Source organism: Amphibalanus amphitrite, unplaced genomic scaffold (assembly GCF_019059575.1).
Source record: "Amphibalanus amphitrite isolate SeventyFive unplaced genomic scaffold, NRLGWU_Aamphi_draft 000247F_arrow, whole genome shotgun sequence".
NCBI lineage: Eukaryota > Metazoa > Arthropoda > Thecostraca > Balanomorpha > Balanidae > Amphibalanus > Amphibalanus amphitrite.
This window is the reverse complement of record NW_024881742.1, coordinates 261,068-277,767: the sequence shown is the minus strand read 5'-3', so window position 1 is coordinate 277,767 and position 16,700 is coordinate 261,068. Positions and strand designations below refer to the sequence as shown.

General features: G+C 52.9%; 2 protein-coding genes across 2 annotated transcripts in view; one reads left to right on the top strand and one right to left on the bottom strand.

Moving 5' to 3' along the window:
* The window catches only part of LOC122386341, a 28,029-nt gene extending 20,876 nt beyond the window's left edge, over positions 1–7,153 (bottom strand). The window contains exon 1 of the mRNA XM_043375452.1: positions 4,909–7,153. Coding sequence (XP_043231387.1) covers positions 4,909–6,273 — 1,365 coding nt within the window. The 5' untranslated portion in view covers positions 6,274–7,153. The remainder of the gene's footprint in view (positions 1–4,908) is intronic.
* A 3,585-nt stretch (positions 7,154–10,738) lies between these two features.
* Positions 10,739–13,647, top strand: LOC122386340 (beta,beta-carotene 9',10'-oxygenase-like). The gene has a single exon (XM_043375451.1). It carries the CDS (start codon positions 11,140–11,142, stop codon positions 12,742–12,744), a length of 1,605 nt encoding a protein of 534 aa, XP_043231386.1. The 5' UTR covers positions 10,739–11,139; the 3' UTR covers positions 12,745–13,647.
* Positions 13,648–16,700: the final 3,053 nt, after the last annotated feature.

The following is a 16,700-nucleotide window of genomic DNA, read 5'->3' as shown; positions in this document are numbered from 1 at the left end:
GACGACGGGAGACGAGTCTCGTGCCGGGAGAGAGCCGAAAACGCTGGGACCGGGAAACACCGGTGACTTGAAAACTGTTTCACCTTAACTCTATAATTGTAATTTTCTCAGTATTTCGCTCAATGGCGCTCAAATCAACTGAGCGATATCTTTTACATCTGTCAATGCCGCCAATTTATTCATAATATTCGAATTCGATCTGTTCACCAGCTCCGGCAATTCTCTGCTCCCTGACTTTTTTGCAGCTGGGGAGCTTCTGTTACCCTCCGGAAGCCATGTGACTGAGATGCCAAATCCGTAGCCGAGAAATTACAACTGTCAGCGAGACATCCGTGAATGACGACTCAGCACTGCTGCATAGCGCGACGAAATTATTTCCTATTCCGCTGTAAATCTACAGTCTTACTTCACTGGTTGCCATTCTCACTTTTTACGTCCACTGCAACGCCATGGTTCCCCAGAAGGCCGCACCCTCGAGGTGAGAGTGTCAGCACTCCATCAGCCATCTCGACACCCCGCGGCGCTGGTGACCTGCCCGGTTCGGACGTACCCCCCCCCCCTCCTGACAGCAGGGCCCCTGTCAGTCCGTCAGTTTCCCGGTCTAACCGTGATGCATCAGTGTCGGTCAGGGGTGCCAGGGGTGCTGGCCAGGGGTGCCAGGGGTATTGGTAAGGGGTGCCAGGGGTGTTGGTCGGCGTCACAGACCTTCACTCACTACAGACGAGAGGTCAGAGCTGGACACCAGCCAACCAGACAAAACGCCTGAGACTAGCCGCAAAGTACCTTGAAGTTGGGGATGTGTTCATAGTCCGTGATACCGGGGCTTAGAAACTAAATACCTGAAGTTCTGGGCACCCCGAATACCACTATCTAGAGTATAGGATTTTGATTCGGAGCGAGCTATTTCAGTCAGCCGCCTGGCAATCGTTGAGATTGGCGCAGCCTATGACTTTCAGTGGTAGAACTGCATCGAAACAGTTTGTTTTAGAGTCACCTTTGATTCGCGATAAAGGTTACGCAATTGCCGGCGAAAGGACGAAAGGTCGCTTACTGCTCGTTATTGGTATTTAGTGCATTGTTAAGAAAAACTTTAATTGTAGGTAAGCACATGAATGCAAAAAAGTACCAAAATAGCTAACCACTTGCTCTAAGAACAGTTGTGCTCTTCGCCTGCCACCATAACTGCCAACTGCCAATCAACTGTCTATAACTGTTTCGCGTCACGTGAGCCGTGAGCCCATGTCAGAACGGTTTTCCACCGGTTGGTTGGTTGCCAATGGGCTGTTCTCAGGGTGCTTCGTTACTGTCACTATGTGTGGGCAGCAGGGCCGCATTCCCGGGCATTCTCCGACATAGGCTGGCTAATGGGAAGCGTCAAAATGTGCTGCAAGTATAGGGTCAGTCAGAAAATTTTGCTAGTCAAGCGACCTTTTGTTTACGAGCTCGCTTCGTTTATCATGTTTGCAGAACATAGGATCAATACTTTTCCATACCATATAAGACATTGATAAATATTTGTCTCTTTTCTGCCTTCCACCCATTGACTGGTGAGTGGCGACTTAGTGACTGGCTCATTGTGGCACGGTGTCCGGGGAGCGTGTTTGATCCCATGGCCTGCGGGCCGGGCCGCCGTCTGACGCCACTATACACGGCTCGGAGCCAGATCTATATTATAGCTGCATCTGATGTCTGATGAAAGGACCGACCAGTCTGCTGGCCTGGTGAGCAGACGTGGCGACTGGACAGGGCGCTGAGTTCAGTCGGTCAATCATCGATTCCAGTTCACAGGCGAAAGGGGCCGCTGAGTGACTTTGGACCTCTTTAATCTATTCCACGATTGGGTTAGATTTAGCTTTCCAAGCGAACCACGAATTCCAACGCTTCGTCCAACCCAAATATAGAAATTGTTTATGGATCGTTTTTACTTTTTATAGAACTGCGCATGCAGGCTACAGGAATGTGCGTGAATTTTGGATTCTTTTCTAAGACTGGAAATAAACATGTTGATGGATATACCTAAATGCAAATATTTTATCGTAGACGAAGCATATCAGTCATGCAAGTAGACAAAAGATCACTTGAATGCAGTGTGGTTTGCTTATGCAACTTATTTCCAGGTGGGGAAAAAATAGCAGCGTCTGTGTCAAACCATGTCACCAAACAGCATTGTGCCTCCTAAAAAGCAAAAATGCAGCGTGAACGTATTAGATTGGGATACTTAAAGGGAGATAATGACCTTTTTCCACAAAATCTGAGTTAGGACCATTTTCTGACAAAACACAACAAGTTATAATGTAAATTAAAACCATTTTGCTCAATTCGGTACCTTGCCGCAAATATCTCAACTTGAAGTCACGTTAGCGGGGAGCGCTGAAAATGACCGTTGAATAAGTACTTACGAGGGGGTATCGAAAAGTCCTGATCATCACATAGACGATATAGACCGATTTTGATGATTTTTGGTTGGTGTGATATTTGGTTCTTAAGAACAATGTTCCCGCAAAGAGAATCCTGAGAAGTGGTTTTATCTTATGTAGGAGAGACTTAGAAGTAAAAAAGATTAGTGTTGGGCCCATTGAGGACCGAACCGTCATCCAACTAATGCATTTGAAACGGTATCACACTGAGAAAATGCATCAAGAACGTGAAATTAGTTTATGGCGAGGAAAGCCCATCTCATGCACTTACCGAAAATGAAGAAATAATTTTCAACTTGGTTGCATGGCCCTTGCAGGGAAGTCAAGAAGTGAGTGACTACCAATGACTGACAAGTTGGTGACTGTGAAGGAAGTGGAGGACCTCATCCTTACAGATCGTCGTGTGACCTTTCAGATGATTGTGCAACAGAAAGGTTTCGATGCTGGCAGTGCCTGAAAATATTATCAGCGAAGAACTACAGACGATAAAGGAGTCAGCCCGCTTAGAAGTTCGTGTGTCTACTTTGTTCAAGAGAAAAATGCGTCTTGGCCTTTCGAAATGAAAACTAGGCATTTTTTAGGAAATTGAAGACATCTTCGATCATTTGATGACTTGTGACGAATGCTGGGTCTATGTGTATCATCCAGAGACAAAAAGATGATCAAGAAGTTTAAGCACGGCACATCTGTCCTTCTTAAAAGGCGAAGATGCAGAAGCCGATATGGAAGGTCAATGCTATCAGTGTTCTGGATCTGGCATAGGATAGTCATTACCGACTGTCTTGATGATGGTCGGATAATGATAAGCAAGCACTACTGCAAACTTTTTAAGAAGTTGCGAGATGGCCTCAAGCAAAATTGCCGCAAAAAAGCCCAAGAAAGATGTTTTATCCGCACCGACAGCACCCCCGGCCATTCGTCCTGAGCTGCGATTGAAGAAACAACATGATGTGGACATTAAGTCCTACCGCATATAACAAATGCACCTGGCCAGGTATTAACTGACTCTTGATTGTTACGGGAGATGAAGAATCCACACTATGGCCGGTGTTTTATGGACAGAAATGACGTCATTGATGAGGTGGAGCAGTGATTTACGGGACAGTGCGAAGGTCCTACAATGACCGCCTGAGGCAGCTGAAGAAACGATGTAATAAGTTTGCGATAGTGTGTGGTGACCTGTAAAGGAGTAATGAACATCATGTAAAAAAATCAGATTTCTATCTCATCTTATTCATGGTGATGATCAGAACTTTTCGATACCCCCTCGTACATCACTTTTTGGTACTTGCATATAATTTTGTAAAATGAGCGTATTCCTTACATTTGATCTTCATCACATCTATAGCTAGTTAATGGTCGTCTATAGTCCCTTCAAAAGATATTCATGGTTTGGGGGTGGTTTATGTCTAAATTTGCGCAACTATTTTTCCTGTTCATCATCTGACGCCATATGCTGCTATTTTAGTAGCAACGACTCAATTTTGAATCGGTCCCGCCGACTGCACAATAAAAGAAGATAGATACAACACTTTTGCGGCATCACTGAAAAACTTGTGCAGTACTTTATAACTTTATTTATAACTTTATAACTTTGTTTTGACTGGATTTATAACTTTAGCAACATGCGCTGTAAGCTTAGTGGCAGGACCCCGATAGATAATCTCGTGATTGTGATCTATTTTTCGAGTGCTATTTTATATTTGTGTACAAGCTGCCGGTGACAATTTCTCTCCTCATTTCTGTTAACACAGTGATCAAGGTATTTTCATACCGAAAGCTTTGTGTGTATAAATATACATTTGACGTGTTATTGTTATCATTTATCCTTATGCAGTACTGTTATCAAAATTCTCATAACACCGTTCGACAAACCTGAAATCTTTTTGAAATAAATATGCTTGTATTTTTCGCTTCAGGCTCTGACGCCAAAATAATGAATTTCGTAGTCGCAATCGCAAGATTTGGCTGCGTTTCTGGCGCATGCCGTTCATTTGTGGCGCAAAATAATACTTGGAAACAAAGAAGAGTAGGCACTTTGTACCCCCGAATTAGAATCTAATTAATTCTAAACCGAATTAACTCTAATTCAAATTAGAATCCTTACAACCAAGCAACGACAAGGCGATAACATAAACAAAAACCCAAGCGTCGCTGTTTGAAACAAAAGCGCCATATACTGCGACTTTTTTATAGAGAAGGACAACGTATTTCGGTGGGTGTTACAAGTACTGCAAGTACTGCTTCTTTTTTGCAAAAATAAAAACCTTTTTCACATACGAAAATGTGCTAGGAAATTTTCATATTTTATAGAAACTACAGAAGAAATAGTATAGATGCGAGTAATTTTTATTTAAGAAAAAAGAAAGCTCATTATCTCCCTTTAAATTCACTAGTTGCTACTTTGCTCAAATTAAGCCAGCAACAAAAGTAGAATCATAGCTTATCAAACGACTCTAAATAGCCGACCAATTAGAGCAGTCTTACCTACTTGGTCCTCATCTGCAGCGGCCACCTTCTCCAGGGCTACCCTCTGGCGCTCTGTCGGCCCTCCTCCACTCTCTCCGTCCACTCCTCTGCTCTGTCCTCCGTAGACCCGGTCGTCCGCTGACCGCCCTCCGCTCCTGCCGTCACCTCCTTCACTATCAGCGGGCCGCGCGGGGTCTGTCCCGAGCGGGGACCGGCACTCGGTCGGTGCCGGTGGGGTGTCGGGCAGCGGCCGGTGGCCCGGTCTCTCCAGGGTGTGCGGCAGGGGCCGGCCCGGCGGCGCCACCCGGCCGCTCTCCACATACGACTCGCTCATCGCTCGGCCCCTCATGCTGCGCTGCTCGCAGTGAGCCACGCAGCTGCTGCACGAGCAGGCCGGGTTCTTGGGCGGACCGACGTGGTGGCCGGGTCGGCGCAGCGGCACCAGGAACTGCTGGAAGACGTTCGGAATCCGCAGCCGGCCCGGGGAGAAGTTGGAGCGCGGCGGCTGCACTGGGGTCACCGTCAGGTGGGGCACCGTCTGCCCAGAGGCGGCGAGACTCTGCCAGGGGGCTGACGGCGGAACCGTCTCCGGGGTCGGGGGATCGGCCGCCGTGCGAACACGAACCGTGTCGTGTCGCTCACACCAGCCGGTCGGGGCCGGCGAGGGTGTCGACGACTCTGGGTCCGGTGCCGGCCGACGCCCTCCAAGTCGCACAAATCCCCCGAGTCCTTCAAGAGTATCTGCACGGTCAATGCTTTCGGAAGCTGCAGCAAATTCAGGTTGTCCGGATGCTGTAGGACCAGATAGACCTCCGAGTCCCCCCAGAAGGCGCCGCTCGAGGTCCGGGGAACGCCATGTCTTGGTGCCGTCCAGAGGCGATGACTCCGAGTCACTATCCCGCCACGTGACCGCCGACTCGCAGCAGCTGATGGCCACAGACTCGGTGACGTCACGAGGAGACACGGTGAGGTCACGTGGCGAGTCGGAGTCGTCAGAGTCAGAATCATCGGCTGCCGCGGGTGTGAGTCGATCTGCGCGGCCGTCGTGATGGTGAACGCGATCAGCGCTGGCAGCCCTACGCCGGCGCTGCAGGGCGCGAGGGAGGGACCTGCGCGCGCGGCGGTGTATCACCCGGTACTGGCCCGTCTCGAACACGGTCTGGGGAGTGGAGGTGCCGCCGCTGGCGCCTCCCGAGTCACCGCTGTCACTACCGCTGTCGTCCGCCTCTGATCCAGTGCAGTACACGTCTATGTGGACAGTCCTCCCGTGAGCCTGGTACCGGGCATGCCGCGACTCCCTCCGCCGACTCCTGCCGGAATGTGATGACGTCCGCGATGTTGCTGGCGGCTGGATCGGGTGACTCATGTTGTACACCGCCTGACCCATCCTCGGCTGGGCGGGCTTGTTCGAGCGCGAATGGAGATGGTCGTAGAAGCGGTCCAGGATCGTCCTGGCGTTGGGCCGAGATGACCCTGTGCTGGTGGTCCGTCCGCAGCCGCCGCAGAGCAGCGGGCGGATGCTGCGGCAGGTGCATAGCGACGTCTCTGAGAATCGCTCCGGGGAGCCGTCACTGGCGTGCACCTCCTGGGAGACAGAGCTGTGCTCGGAGACGGTCCGACGACGAGATTCGGCTGAGAGGCCGCCTCCTCTTCGGCTGTCAGCGAGCGACCTGGCGCGGTGTGCCAGGTCCCCGCGTCCGCGCCTGTCCCGTGAGTGAGATCTGGCTCCGTCACAGCCTTGGCAGTAGTGTGAGCTGTTGTTGCCAGAGCTGTGGCGAGAAGAGTTTTGGCGCTCCCTCTGGACGGAGGAGTGCTCAGAACGTCCCTGGGAGCGCGATCTCGTCGAAGAGCCTCGGCCATTTTGACGAGGACGTCTCTCAGAAGAGGGTTTGCTGCGTTGGGAGCTATGTGATGCTTTTGAGGGGCTTCCGTGATTTGCGTGTCCTTTGGTTCTGTCAGCACAGTCATTGTTTATTTGGGTTTCATTGCCCTGACGTTGTTCTGATGCCTCAGTTTTTCTTGCCAAGACCCGTTGAGTTTCTTGTGTGGCAAGCCTTTGCGTTTCACGTTGTCTTTCATCCGGCGTGGTACAAGTCCTTTGAACCGTATCACGATTTTCATCTAGCCCCTCCTTCTGCAGTTGACTTCTCCCCTCTCCTCTTCTGTACTGCACGATGCTCGACGTCTCCCCAGTCAGCCCATGCAGGGAGTTTGGCCTCTGCCGTTCTTGTTCCGTCGGCCGGGGTGTCGGCGACTTACCGTGTATGCTGTAGCTGCGTCTCACGTTCACTCGCTCCGGGCCAGCAGCCGGCGGCTCGGCCGGCTCCAGGACGATGCTGCAGCTGCTGCGGCAGCGGCCGTGCTGCTGCTGGGTGCTGCTGGCCCGGCTGCCGCCACGGGGACCGGCTGCTGAGGTTCTGTCGCAGCCGGGAGAGGCCGCGGACCAGGTGGAGGTCCTCTGAGGAGGGCCGCTGCACGGGTCACGGTCCAGACGAGCTCGAGGCCGGCCCATGTCCGAGACCGTCCTGCCGTAATGCTGCTGCCTCTGCTGCTGGCACTGCTGCCACTGCTGCTCGAACGGCTGCTGAGGGTGGTTCGGCGGGTGACTTTGTTGACGTAGCCCCTGCTGCTGCTGCTGCTGCTGCTGCTGCTGCTGCTGCTGCTGTGCCATGGTGTGCAGACTGGGACTGCTGCTCCATGAGCAGTGCAGACGGACAGAGTTGTCCGGCCCGTAACTGACTCGTACATCAGGTCTCACCCCTGCCGCTGCCTCGGGTCCCTGCCGTTCCACTGCTGCTGCGCTGTGCGAGGTCCCTGCCGGAGTGAAACTGTGTGACGCCCGCACTCCGCCACCTCCTCCGAAGCAGATATCGGCGGATACCGACCACTGGTGGCACGGCCGACCGGTCTGCGGAGTCCGCGGCTCCATCGCGCGCTCGCCGTCCCGCTCCGTCGCCCACGACACCACCACTGAGTCGCCCCCGACGGGGGGTGGGGCGGAGACGACAGAGCCCAGCGGTCGGGTGCCAGGCAGGCCGCGACGTAAAAATACACCGTGCTGCAGCCGACGAGTCCGCCGCGCGGCACCGGGTCAGCCGGGCCAGGGTCGGTGCAGTGGGCGGGTTAGGAGGAATCCTTTCCAGACGCGTGGGCGGCTGGCGGGCGGCGACGCGCCCTTCGTGACCTCACGGCCCAGAGATGAGAGAGGGGTGCCATTCGTAGGTTAGCTCGGTTGAAGGCTTTAGAAACCTGTCGCTTGGTTAGGGCTATAGTAAATACCAATATTATTGGAGCTAAAATCAGGTAACGAGATGGAGAACAAAGGAAAAGATTTACTTCATATTCTTATCAATATGGGCAACACTACTATCGCGCGACCTCTAAATAACAACTATACATAGTTCATGGCCATGCATCACGGCTTTTTGGCAGTAGGCAGCTGGTCTTAGCTACGCAACGACACTGAAGGACATCAAGCCCATCGCACAGGCCAACGAGACAACTGAATTAACGACTCCGCTGACAGCGCCTGCGACGGTCTGCGGGTCCCGTTGCATGACCATTGATCAAGCCTCACCGACCTTACACTCCAGCTATTCATTTCCCCGCAAATGAAGATGCATCGCCCGCAGTTTGTCTGTCTGTCCGCCAGTGGAAGTGCTCCGCCCATGCTTTGCGGCTCAGGAGACGGTTGCGGGTTTCCTGACGGTGGTCGGTGGTTGGCAGCCGACCGAGCTGGGTGTCGGTCGGGTCAGGACGGCGTGGTGGGCGGGGACCAGCCGGGGCGCGGTGGGCGGTCCCGTCCCGTGCCATGACCTGCCAGATGACTCTGCAGGGCCCCAGTGGGTCACGGGGTCACCCGGACGTCTGACGACACCCGCCACCGCCCCTGGTGTCATTGCCGTGTCACTGCCGTGTCATCACCGCGTGTCACGGCGACGCGTGTCAGCCGTGACACCGAGCGGGAGCGGCCAAACCAAACAGCCAGGAGCCTGTCGGCGGGAGTTTCATGGCGCCCGGGACAGCCGAACGGTGTCGTTGGCGTGCCACCGGAGATACGGTGGCTCGTCAGGAAAGCGTCTGAACTGGAGTGACAGAGGGCATTCATTGTTGCTGGGCCGGAAGGCCGCATACTGCAACTTTAACAATGGTTTGCCGTGATGATAAGATTATAATTTCGTAATGATTTGCACAAATTGAATTAATTTGTCAAAAAGGAGCAAGAATATTGAATCAAATCGTTTTGGGATGAAAACACCTGAATTTAATCAGCTTTGGGTATTTATAATTTCGGCTCAATGCTTTACATGCGTAAGCTATTGCCCAAGGTAACCAACTTAATCCGCTGAGTCACAGAGTTATATAGAGAAGTCTGTGACTGAGTCTAACTAGATGAAAACATCCGAAAATGAGTTAGCGCCAGTCCACCAGATTGAACATTAGACTGGACCGCGATGATGCTCAGTCCTCCGACTTTGATGAGGTTTTATGTTCTTTAATCGTGTATTATTATGTACGCATGTTGAAAGCTACATTTGTGTCGCACCGTTCTTCCGAGGACATCGACGAAAAACAGGCGGCCAGGGCTGATTTGATTCCACTAATCTGTCGGCTACAATTGAAGAGTCGCATCCGAGACCGGGATGTATTGTGTAATGTTTCATTGGTCACAATAAGCGGAACGATCTTTTGTGCGGCCTTTGTGATCCAATTTCACTGTTGATGCTGTTTGCAGTATAGACGGAGCTTTCTTACATTTGGTTTTATTCGTGTTGTCGGTCTCGTAAGGTTCGTTAAAAACGCCCGCACAAAAACGGCGCCTGTTCCGACTCCGCTCGTCTTTCTGCGTATCATCATTTCAAGTTCAAACGGCCCACAGTGATATGAGACGGTGACCGCGCTTGTCATCCACCATTGTTGACATACGCCCTGGCGACAGCCTGCCCTAGACATTAGACAAAACAGTAGACCGTGACAATGACATTACCAATACATACACACAGGCCAGTGCGGCCCTGTTTGAGTCCGCCGTCCGCTCCAGAAGGGACAAATCACATGATCTTTATACGCAGAGCTGGAGTCAAATTTGGGATGCAGTAAATTTTTAGGGTAGTTATGCATTGCATAGTTAAGTTTCGTGTGTTTTGAACCTAAATCTGATAGGATAAGTACGGTGCAAACGATGTTGTGACATTATGTGAATGCCAAGTTCCGTTAATTAGGTACTCTGTTCTTTATGTCAAAAAGGCGTCTTGCTGATTGAAGCTATTTCTTATTGCTATATGACATTCGGGAGTAGATATATTTATAGTTAACGTAATGCTTTATGGAGCTATCTCCTTGCAGGCATGTGAATATTAGTTTATTGAATATTGGAATATTAAATATTGGTTACACATAATAAAAGGAAGGTTTCCAGGTTTGGTGACGCCGTGGCTCCATAGCCGGTTGCACGAGGCGCCCGTGTGGGCCGGTTGCACCGTGCACGTGGCGCCCGTGTGAGCCGCTGCGCTGCGGCCGGGGCGGGTCTCACGCCGCCGCGCCGCTCGGACCGCGGACATTGCACTGCAGGCTGTCCCTTGACGCCTCGCTGCTGATTCAGAGGCGCGTAACGGGGCGGAGGGGGGGGGGAGCACGGGTCCGGACCCGCCGACCCCGGCGCGGCGCTCTCCTGATCAGTAGTCAAAACAGACACATTTGGACATTTTCCATACCTGACACGACAGTAAACAATGCTCAGACGGCTGTACCGCGGCCTGCCCGAGCTCCACTCGGCCCTCCCCGCCGCCATGACCTTGTTACGCCCATGCCCGTGACGGCTGAAGAGTTGGTGAAATGTGCCGCACCATTCCGTGGAGAGTGTGTGTGTGTGTGTTTGACGGCCGCTGTGGCCTGCCGTGGCTGCGCTCGCCGGCGTGGTAAAAACACGCTCGTGGCAGGAACTTTCGCCGGCGCCGCGGCTCGGCCGGCCGGCAGTAGTGCTGCAGGACCGGAGCGGAGAGCACCGCCCGCTGTCACGGGCCGCGTGCACCGCGCTACTGAGACGGAGGGCTGCCGCGGGCTGTGGGTGAGAGCGGCCCGACCTGCCGCACGCTGCCGTCCCGTGGTGGAGCGCCGGCCGTTCAGTGTGTCTGAGGAGCACCGGCTGACCAGTCCTGTGTAAAGTGTTCACCGTCCAGCCCATCTGAGCAGCCCCGCCGCCCAGCTGAGCGCCGCTACTCCCGTCTACCTGAGGAGCAGCCATCTGTTCAGTATGGACGTGCCGGGCCTCCCTGAACTGCTGTATGACGCCGAGGAGCAGCTGGAGCCGACTCCCGGTCGGACCGTGTCCGGAGAGGTCCCCAGCTGGCTCTCTGGCTCGCTCTACCAGTCGGGACCGGCCAAGTTTCAGCTGGGTGACGGTTTCTCGGTGAACCACTGGTTCGACGGTTTGGCCATGGTGTGCAAGTTCGCGCTGAGTGACGGCCAGGTAACCCTACAGAAGCGCTTCGTCCAGTCGGACGCCTACAAGAAGGCGACCAAGTACAACAAGACCATCTACACCGAGTTCGGGACGCGCGCCCACACGGATCCATCTCGTGGCTTCTTCAGTCGCCTGGTCTCCTCCATCCTGCCCACCGACATGACCGACAACAACTTCAACAACGTGATCCACGTCAACGGGCAGCTGTTCGCCGCCTGCGAGACCACGCTGGTGAGCCGGATCGACGCCGCCACGCTGGAGACTCTGGAGAAGGTGGACCTGTCGCAGTCACTGGGGGTGAACCTGTGCTGCTCACACCCGGTCACCGACCGCGACGGCTCCGTCTACACGCTGGGGGTCACCTTCATCCCGGGCTTCCGCTACCAGGTGAACCGGATCCCGCCGGCGCCGGCCGCCGCCAACGGGAAGCAGGCGTTCGCGGGCGCCCAGCGCCTGCTCTCCATGCCGTCCTCGTGGACCACCGCCTACTCGTACTACCACTCGTTCGGCGTCACCGCCAGCTACATCGTGTTGCTGGAGCTGCCGCTGCTGCTCGTCCTCTCCAAGGTGATGACCATGGTGGTGAAGGGCCTCGCGCTCAAGGACTGCATCGAGTGGCATCCCGAGCACCGCGTCAAGGTGCACCTGGTGCACAAGGCCGATGGAAAGCTCGTCAAGACAAAGTACATCACCGACGTCCCCTTCTTCCAGACGCATGTGTGTAACGCCTTCGAGGAGGATGGCACCGTGATGCTGGACCTGATCACCAGCGAGGGCCCCAGCGTGATGGAGGCCTACTTCCTCGACAAGCTGCGCGAGGGGAAGCTGTACAATGAGCATACCATGCGCGTCACGCGGCTCGCCATCCCCGTGCTGGAGGATCTCAAGACGGCTCCGGAGAACGTCAACCTGGTCGGCTCTGACAGCACACGCGCGCAGGCCGTACGCCGAGGGGACACGGTCACCCTGAGCCTGGACCTGTTCCCAGAGGAGGGTGCCGAGTACCCGACCATCAACCCGGCGGTGCGCGGCCGGCCCTACCGCTACCTCTACGCCACCGGCGGCTTCGAGCAGGGTCCGTTCCGCAGCGCCGTCGGCAAGCTGGACACGCACTCCCGCACGTGGCAGTTCTGGCGCGGCGAGGAGGGCACGTTCCCGTCGGAGGCGACGTTCGTGGCGCGGCCGGGCGGCGGTGGCGCGGCGGAGGACGCCGGGGTGCTGCTGACGGCGCTGCTGGGAGCCGGACGGCGGCCCGATCGGTTCATGGTGCTGGACGCTGGTCGGATGGAGCCGCTGGCCTGTGTGGAGTTCCAGAGCCGCGTCCCTGTCATGGTTCACGGCACGTGGGTACCGACAGAGAACACGAACGAGGCCGATGGTAGGGAGGGGAAGTAGGACAAAGACAGGGGTGGGAGGGAATGGCCTGTTTCCGAGCGGGAGCTCGGTGGGCGGGGGGTCGGAATGAGATCAATCAAAACCCATTGAGGCTCTTTAGAGTCTAGTCTTCTCCGCCGCCCTTGTTGATAGTTCGGGCACGGCTTATGATTTTTGGGTTCGGATATACATATCCTGCAATTCTAATATTGCGAAGCATCCGATGTAATGATACTTGATGCAATGTCAAGAAAGTAAAATTGATTTTGTAGTAGGATCCGACAATGATACTGCATCGCAAGTGATGCCTGACAGATAATCTAACTCAGGTCTCCAACCAAACAAATGGAGGAGTGCATATGTGTTGCACTAAAAAAGCGGGCCAGTACCAAGTATATATGTAGACGTCAAGTGATACTGATACTGTGTAAACCATTAAACGACGAGGTTTACATATGAAATAGTTTTTTAAATTTTAACCTTCCGCAATATTGGTCTCACACTCAATCCTCAATACCAAAACGCTTTTAAATACCTCATATTTAGACATTACGCGGAGCGGATTATGCATTTATGTTCTAACTTGCATAAGAGTCCGTTTGTCGTTTGATAATGCCTCATTATTGGGAAGTGAATGTCTCGAACAGCGATGCTGCTCACATGTTCGAGATCTATGTCTACCGTATAGTCGTTTTTGGTGCATTGTATTCAAGCTGCTGTATGTTGTCCGAATATAACCTACCGTCTTCCCTCGGCGATATACAGTTTCAAATGCACGCTACGGGGTGTGCCTAGCCTAAGTAACTTATTCGCAGGCATTGTGGATACCGCATTGTATTGTGGGAATTTTGACGCTCCCAGAGCCACGCTTTTCGTTTGAGATACGAAAATGACCTGTAAGCAATATACATTCTTACCTACCTACCTATATTCTTACCTTACCTACCTATTATAGAGACAGGACGCTTTACATAATAATGTGCTTTGTATTTACCTACACTCTCTCATGATTAGGTAAGCATGTTTCGGTCATCGTACCTACACGTATCGTATGGTATTGGAGGGTTGATACGAAATTGTACCTAACCATTTTGTACCCTCTCCAGCCCTTAGTTTTTACGTCTAGGTAGGGAGGCATTAAAACCTCAGTTCCATTTAATTCGCTTTCACCCTTCCATTCTCACTCTCGGTTTCATTTTTTGTCACTTTCCATTCGTCTCACTCGAATAATTGTTTCCTCTCTCCCTCTCTCCCCTCTCTCCTCCCTCTCCATGGTTGACGTCACTCGTGAGTCGTGAATGGCCCACACTGCACAGGACAGACGTTGCAGATATCTCCTGCACTCCACTGATAGTCCAGTGAGCGTCCCTGCCACGTGGTGCTCCGATAGCGCGCTGAAGTGAGCCGCGCTGCATCGGCGAGCGGTCTGTCGGCGGATATCAGAGAGACCTGCAGTCGCCGCCGATAGCAGCCGCTCGGAAGGGAGCGAGGTCACCGATCAACTCACCTCCGGTGACCTAGATAGGATATTTGAAAAGGTTAGGTACGTTTCGCGTGATCGTCGCTTATTCGTTCTCTCTGTCTTTGGAACCAATCCATTGTCGCCATTGATGAGAATAGATCATCTCCCTGTTCACACCTCCCTGTTCCGACCTATGCCGGCTGGCGCCTGCAGGTCGCTCCACTGCAGCTGACCAGCGGAGGTGAGGGGCAGTATAAGGCACACCGTCCGAGGTGACTGAGAGCTGAGAGGATGGGGATCTACATGTATTGTATTGATCTGCAACTGTATGTATTCCATCAATTCCTCCCGCCTCCGGCAGTGTTCCGCCCCATCTAACCCAACGGCTCCTCTTCACGTCATTCTTTCATTTCTGAAATGATCGGGAAATGGTCCTGAAAATGAAAATAATCGTGTTCGTGGTCACGGAAACCCAAGCCGTGACACATCTCTGTAAAACTTCATCCATCTGCTTTCCTCATACGCTGCTTCCATTGAGTCGTGGAATGATAACCGTGACGCATCGGATGCCTTTACGCTGCCAGACGGTGGCTGAGGTGTTAGCGCCACCTCGTGGTGGATTGAGCTGCCGTCTGGCGGTGAGCCGAAGCCCCGCAGTCCTGCTGCCAGATACAACACACGTGTGCTGCCGTCTAACGACAGACATTTCAACTAACTCCGTGTCCCAACGCGGCGCAGCATAAAACATACCTATAGGCTAGTGTGGATGATTTTAGTATGAGCTGGCCTACAACTCCAGGCCTCTCACCGTTTACGGTAAGTAGGTATGAACCACCTGGAGTCGCAGTCAATGCCGTCATCATAACAACCTCGTTGCCTTCCTTCGCTTGGCCGTCCCGCTCAGCCTCCAGAGTCCAGAGGATCGGCGGCATCATTGGGTGCTCGAATGGCCGAATGAAGGTATCCGATTGCTGCCGTTTGACCCCTCCGTTCCGTCTTTTCCATCCTCAGGGCAGGCACTTAGATCCTTCTCCTCCACACCTCAACCCCCAATCCGGGCTGGACGGTCACCTTTATCTCATGCGGATGCGCCACCTCAGGAGCAGGCTCGTGCCCCGTGACCGGGTGTGGTGACCGTCAGGGGGCTGGTGGCCTGTCCTCGTGATGGGCTCAACCCCGACGGGTCACCAGGGTGCCCGCCCAGACCAATGCTCCGCCCCCCCCCCCCCCCTAGTCTTATCGTCCTTCCTTCTCTGTTATGGTCTCATTAGGCGTAAAGAGCCTAACCCAACAAAACAAGAAAACAACACAAGTCACTCGGATGGCCGGATGTCTCCAATGGGTGCCACTTGGCCCAGCGGGTACGGTCAGTTGGAGGAGGGGAGCCACTGAGGGAAGCGGCCGACTGATAGATATGCTTACAACTTCGTCAGATAGATGGCACAAATGCTTCATATTTTCAAAAGTAATAACCTGAATCTACGATTGTGACATTTGTGCCATCCCTCTGACGAAGATGTACCTAAGCATAGAATAAAATTTGTTTCTTATTTTCTTCTGGCACCTCCTTGTCCAATATATATACCTATATATATATATATATATATATATATATATATATATATATATATATGTTACGGGTCATATGCTAACTTGGGCAGTATGCAAACTACCCGGGTAGTATGCAAACTACCCAACAGCCCGGGCAGTATGCATACCGCCCGGGTAGTATGCATACTACCCGACCCCTTGGGCAGTATGCATACCGCCCGGGCTGTTTGCATACTGCCCGGGTAGTATGCATACTACCCACCTTTTCTCTCACGGGCAAGATGTTTACTCGGGCAATATGCTGACCGTGGCCCGTGAGACTAGTTAATGCAATAGCTCACATGACAGACGCTTTATTTAACCCGCACCGGGGCGGCGCGGTGCTCGGCGCCAGTCGTGCCGGGCAGGGGGAGGGGGGGAGGGTTGAACACCCCTGCTCGACTCCCGTGCCACTTAGCGGAACAGAAGTAAGCGGCATGTAAGAATGTAAGATGCGGTAACCGGCATTCGAAATAGCGTCAAAGATCATGACGAAAGTGCCCAAGTCATTTTTAAGGTCAGATCAAAGAATAGGACAACAGAGGTTATCAAAGATCAAATTTCTTCTTTTTTTATAAATTCGCCCATAATTCGGAAGACAGTAGAGCTACAGCGCCGCAGAAAGACGCATTCGAAAGCTCTTTTAGCGCTTTCTGGAATAGGTACTTGAAGTTGATCTAAGTTCAAAATTTGACCTGAGGTCAAGGTCATGACCTGACATGAAAAGGTCATGTTGTTTATCAGCCGCTCCTTATCGTCGAACTGAACACATCTAAGGTTGTTTCCATGACCATCGCTCCAATACGTCTCCATAAAAAAATGATGGTCAAAGAACTGCTGGAGACCTTTTATGACCTGATATGACCTCATGGTCATAAAAAGGGGTCACAAGTGCAATTCTTTCGATTCAGTGCGTCATGTTTAC

What these genes read in the sequence shown, in the direction of transcription:
- LOC122386340 (XM_043375451.1), top strand. Translation starts at nt 11,140, where the DNA reads ATGGACGTGCCGGGCCTCCCTGAACTGCTGTATGACGCCGAGGAGCAG.